This window comes from Cryptomeria japonica, chromosome 10 (genome assembly GCF_030272615.1).
Source record: "Cryptomeria japonica chromosome 10, Sugi_1.0, whole genome shotgun sequence".
Taxonomy (NCBI): domain Eukaryota; kingdom Viridiplantae; phylum Streptophyta; class Pinopsida; order Cupressales; family Cupressaceae; genus Cryptomeria; species Cryptomeria japonica.
The window spans coordinates 786,780,279-786,785,169 of record NC_081414.1 but is presented as its reverse complement, the minus strand read 5'-3'; the positions used below and the strand labels follow the sequence as shown (position 1 = coordinate 786,785,169).

General features: G+C 36.3%; 1 protein-coding gene across 1 annotated transcript; it reads right to left on the bottom strand.

Annotated features, from left to right (window-relative positions):
* Positions 1-574: 574 nt before the first annotated feature.
* On the bottom strand, positions 575-4,511 carry LOC131039210 (uncharacterized). The gene is made up of 2 exons (XM_057971898.2): positions 4,081-4,511; positions 575-1,495 (listed from the first exon to the last, which is right to left on the bottom strand). The coding sequence occupies exons 1-2, from the start codon at positions 4,226-4,228 to the stop codon at positions 966-968; spliced, it is 678 nt and encodes a 225-aa protein (XP_057827881.2). The 5' UTR covers positions 4,229-4,511; the 3' UTR covers positions 575-965.
* Between the last annotated feature and the right edge of the window lie 380 nt (positions 4,512-4,891).

The window sequence follows — 4,891 nt, the reverse complement described above, 5'->3', positions numbered from 1 at the left end:
AAAATTCTTTATGAGTACCCTTCCACAACTACGCAGGCAAAGGTCAAGATGTATGAAGTTTGGACACTGTAATTAAACAAGCAATTTATAGTATCCAAACAAAACTGTGACGCAAATGGTGGCATGAGCATAGAATAAGAAAAAAGTTTGCTGAGCAAAACATAACTTGAGGATCTTCCAAGAATCCTTTTTCATGGACCAATCCTAAAAGTAGTTTCAAGGAGCCAAAGAAACTATCGTAGAAAAATGCCTTGAAAAGCAGTAAGATTACAAAAGCTAGGTCATTTGCTTATGGAGAATATTTGAATGTTAACTACCAGTAGCATACCATTTTTAACAGCTATACAAAATCAGTGTATCATATGCACTGTCAATGACCAATAAAAAGTTCTTTATCAATATCCTTCCAACAAATAGACCAAATCATGTAAAGGATCACATAAGAGGGAAAAAATAAGAAGAAGATGAAACATAAGTAGGACACAGCACCCTGGTTTGAATGTGCACATTTAAAACTACATATTTTCAAATTTTATGACAGATGCTAAGCGTCTGCCCTTAACAATGCACAACCTGATAACGAAATTGTAATCATTAATCCTCAAATGAAAACAATCTGGGATTGAACAAAAGAAAGAGAATACAATTCTCATCAAGTCAAAATGAAAACACCGACATAGACATAGAACTCGATTAGAGCAGCTTAAACTGATGTTATTCAAAATGGGCATAAGCTATATTTATAGGAAGCTCACGTGAGAGAGATACTAATGATACACCCACATAAAAGTTCAATGAAATGACTGCAAAGCCAATATGTTGAAATCAAAGAGCCTATTCATGACGGCCATTTTACATGTCATGAACTATGGTCAATATCTTACCTTGTATGCATTGCATGGGAGAGGAACTAATAATTCTTGATCTCATACTAATTCTCCACGAAATAACAGTCCAACTCCATCTTAGAAATGCATTATCTTTCTCGTTCCATCAATGTGCAAATGATCTTCACCTTCGTGATCATGAAAGACATAGGTAAGGATCCCAACAAGACACAACACTGTCCCCACTAAAGCTTTATCATATCGCTCCACCCAATGAAATTTTAGCTGGCTAGCACCGTAAAATGACAATGCAACCAGAGTAATCATAACAGTAATTGTGCTGAACAACAGTACTATAACTGCAAGTATCATCATTGAGGATGAGTTTCCTACAGCCAAAAAGACTGGAAGAGTAGTAGCACAAGGCGACAGTGCTGGTACAAGTATAAGGCCAGCCACAGCCATCTTCTCCATTGGGTGATTGTGGGAATGGTTGTGACCTCCTTTTCCAAAAATAAACAGTAGCACATAACTAGCACCAAGAATGATGAGCAGCAAAGATGCAAGTTGATGTACTGTTTCTTCTCCAGCAATGGTGTTTGCCATGGTTACTGCAGTAATACCAAGTAAAGATGTTGAAATAACATGGCAGACTGCTCCAAAGGCCGCTGTCATATGGCACAGGATCAAAGACAAATTAGAAAATTGCCCATAAGTCCTACACTAGATTGCATATAGTTGGGACAAAAAACATTTCTGCGTGTAAAGAAAAACATATATCACATTACAGAAGGTACAATTTAGTTATTCTGATCACATCACACAATTCCTAGTTCCTCTCACAAGCTGCTATACTAAACTCTGCAGATTCCAACTTCAACAAAAAGCAACGAACGCAAGGAAACAAGGAAAATATGCAGAGCTGTAGCTTCATCAAACTAATTCCAAGTATAGCAGTTTTAAATTGCATAAACTGTTCTGTAATTCTACAAAACTTATCCAAGTGGTTTCATTAATGGCATTGTAATCCAATAATGTTGCATATGCCCCAAAGGTATTACTTGTGAATATTGACCAAGGTGACCATCCTTTGCAAGTATTGCAACCCACAGCTAAAATAACAATGGTATTGAAATTTTGAAACCAATAATAACTCTGGCCATTAAATTGGACAAGAGACTTTCTACTCTCAAAGATGTACTTTCCCTTGCACTGTAATATCCAACACTACGTCAGATTTTTAATTGAGAAGCTCAATTCACTACAACATAAGATGCTTGCAGCAGCCAAAATCAAAGGTCCGTGAGGAAAACTAGACTACAATCTTTTAATATTAAAAAGATACATTGAAATTAAACAGAATGTAAACTCAGAAGCCAAACACCATGATGCTAGAACTCATATATCTTGTAATATCCACTTAGCAGGAACTTGCGGTGAAGCACACTTTACTAGATATAATATTATTTAGTATATTGTGTGCTGATATGTCTAAGGAATACATAGACAATGGTTGACGAATTGCTTTTTCTAGCTACTTGTCATAATGTTGAGAATCCGTTGAGGTCATTTCAATTACAAGGAATACATGATAACAATATAGAAGGCACAATAACCCACAAACTAGGATGTCTGACTCCTACAAAGTGCTACACTGCAGCATGTAACATCCTAACGGCTGAAGAATGCAGATTTTCTGGCCAATGATGAAAATTCAGATCACAATGAGGCATTTCCCTCCACACAATGATCCCAAATGTGGAAACAGCATACACCTGAAAACTTCGATTTGAGACACTCAGGCTGATGTGTGACATAAAGGAAACTAATCTTTTGATAGATTTTAATTGAGAGCTACTGACCAAAATTCCAAGTCCCGTAGAGTCAATTCATTTGCATACACAACGTGAATGCAAAGTTTCATAAACCCTAACCGAGAGACCCTGGTACCAATCAGTTTTGGGATCCTAAATTTACTATGAATCTATACATGGAATGTACCTCTCAAAATCCTAATTCAGCAAACCAGAGTGTCCCAATAACTGGGATTATTTGAGGCCAACTGTTATCAGAATACCATAGGAAAGACAAAGGCATTTGTAGTTTAAAATAGCATTGAGTGGGTTTCTCTCAAAATCCTAATTCAGCAAACCACAGCGTCCCAACAACTGGGATTATTTGAGGCCAACAGTTATCAGACTACTATAGGAAAGACAAAGGCATCTGTAATTTTAAAATAGCATTTAGTGGGCATGGCTTTTAATCAGAACATACGAAAAAGGTGTGGCTTAAAATGAAAGCCTATAAAAAGGTATTTCATGGGTGTACCTCAATATGGGAACCCAAAAACAATGTACCAAGCCATTTCATGGGTGTGGTTTAGAACGAGAACCCAAAAACAAACTGTCATTCGAGATGCTGCCTACCGGAGGGTATCAAAAAATCTAGATAGAATCCAATGACGTTGGAGCATAGAAAATCTAGATGGAGGTCCATATGATTGTAGTGCAGAACACTCTACACGGAGTCCAACAAGATTGTCAGGAATCTGAATTATTCTGTACAGTACGATGCATTCAGAATGCTAGATAAACAATTTTAAATAAATGTAACCATCCATTTCATCAGTATGGATCAAAATGGAAACCTACAAGAAATATGCGTGGCTTAAATAGAAAATCAAAATGTTATGCACCCACAAAAATGTATTTCATGGGTCTGAATAAATATTGGAACAATGCAAACCACATTCAATGTGATGAATGCAAGTGGTTAATCATTGAAAGCTTGGGTAACTTACCACATCCTCTAGGCTACCCAAACAGACGAGGCTGGAGATACCCTTTCTTTGTAGTATCTAAGCCAAAGGCTACCCCGCAAGAAAAATCTACCAAATAGATTAATTGCTAACACGCCAAGATATGTATTGAGGCATATCATGGGTGTTGCTTAAAATGGGAACCTACAAAAATGAAGAGAAGAGTCTCATGGGGATACATCAAAATAGGAAGCAACAAAAAGACGTACATAGGCATTTGATGGGTATTGCTAGAAATCGGAATTTCATCGTTATGATTAGTACTGAAAGACAGAAAAACGAAATCCACTGATGCATTTCATGTGTGTGCCATAAGCCTCCTAGACAAAAGAACTCGATTGAGCACTACCATCTACTCATCAAGAACAAGAAATGCATTATGAATCAAACAAAGAATTGTTGCAGCAACTATAAACGGGCAAATAAAAAACTCACTAACAAGCAATGTCCTTGAGAGCGTCCACTTCTGTGCTCGTCCAACGATGGAAAAGGGAAGCCAATGAGTCGGAATGAAGGAATGGAGAAGTGATACAGTTGCAATTCCGCCTATAGTTGACAAATCCTTAGCAGTAAAACCTTCCATCTTGTTACCCTCGGAAATAAAATTCTCCAGCAATCTACTGCATTACTACCTAACCAAGCCCTAACAATGCAGATCTGGCGATCAAAAATTACAATTACTGAAACCTGAAAAGGAATTATTTGTGCTCGTAGATCTGTTGGGTACCCAAAATCTTGCACAATTTGCTTCAGGGTTTTGAGATTTGGAAGCAACACCTGATTATGCCTTATATAATTAAGTCGTTTCCCTTCCCTTCAATTATTAAATTTGTTTGGGTCTTTCCCGTGGCAAAATCTGACCGAGAAATAAGTTTTGGCTGCTTTTTTTATTATAAATAAACTATTTTGTTTTTTATTTTATTTTTGGAGAAAGTTTTGGAATACCTTTTCTTTACAGTTTGTTATTTTAATTAAGAATAATAATAATAATTAATTAAGGTAACGGTCTATTCCTCGTCAATGTTAGCCTACATTGAAAATATTAGTGGCATATAACTGGAGAAGGTTGCCGATCAAATAATATAGAATCCAAAGGCTCCACGAATAGTCCTAATTACACAAAACAAAGAGTTTTGTGATGTAAGAGCATATGAGTTCAAGAACAATCTTGTGTCATTTGAAAACATTTTTTTGTGTCACTTATAATGTGCTTAATTTTTTTTTTGTTTTTTTTTTTTTTTTGAGT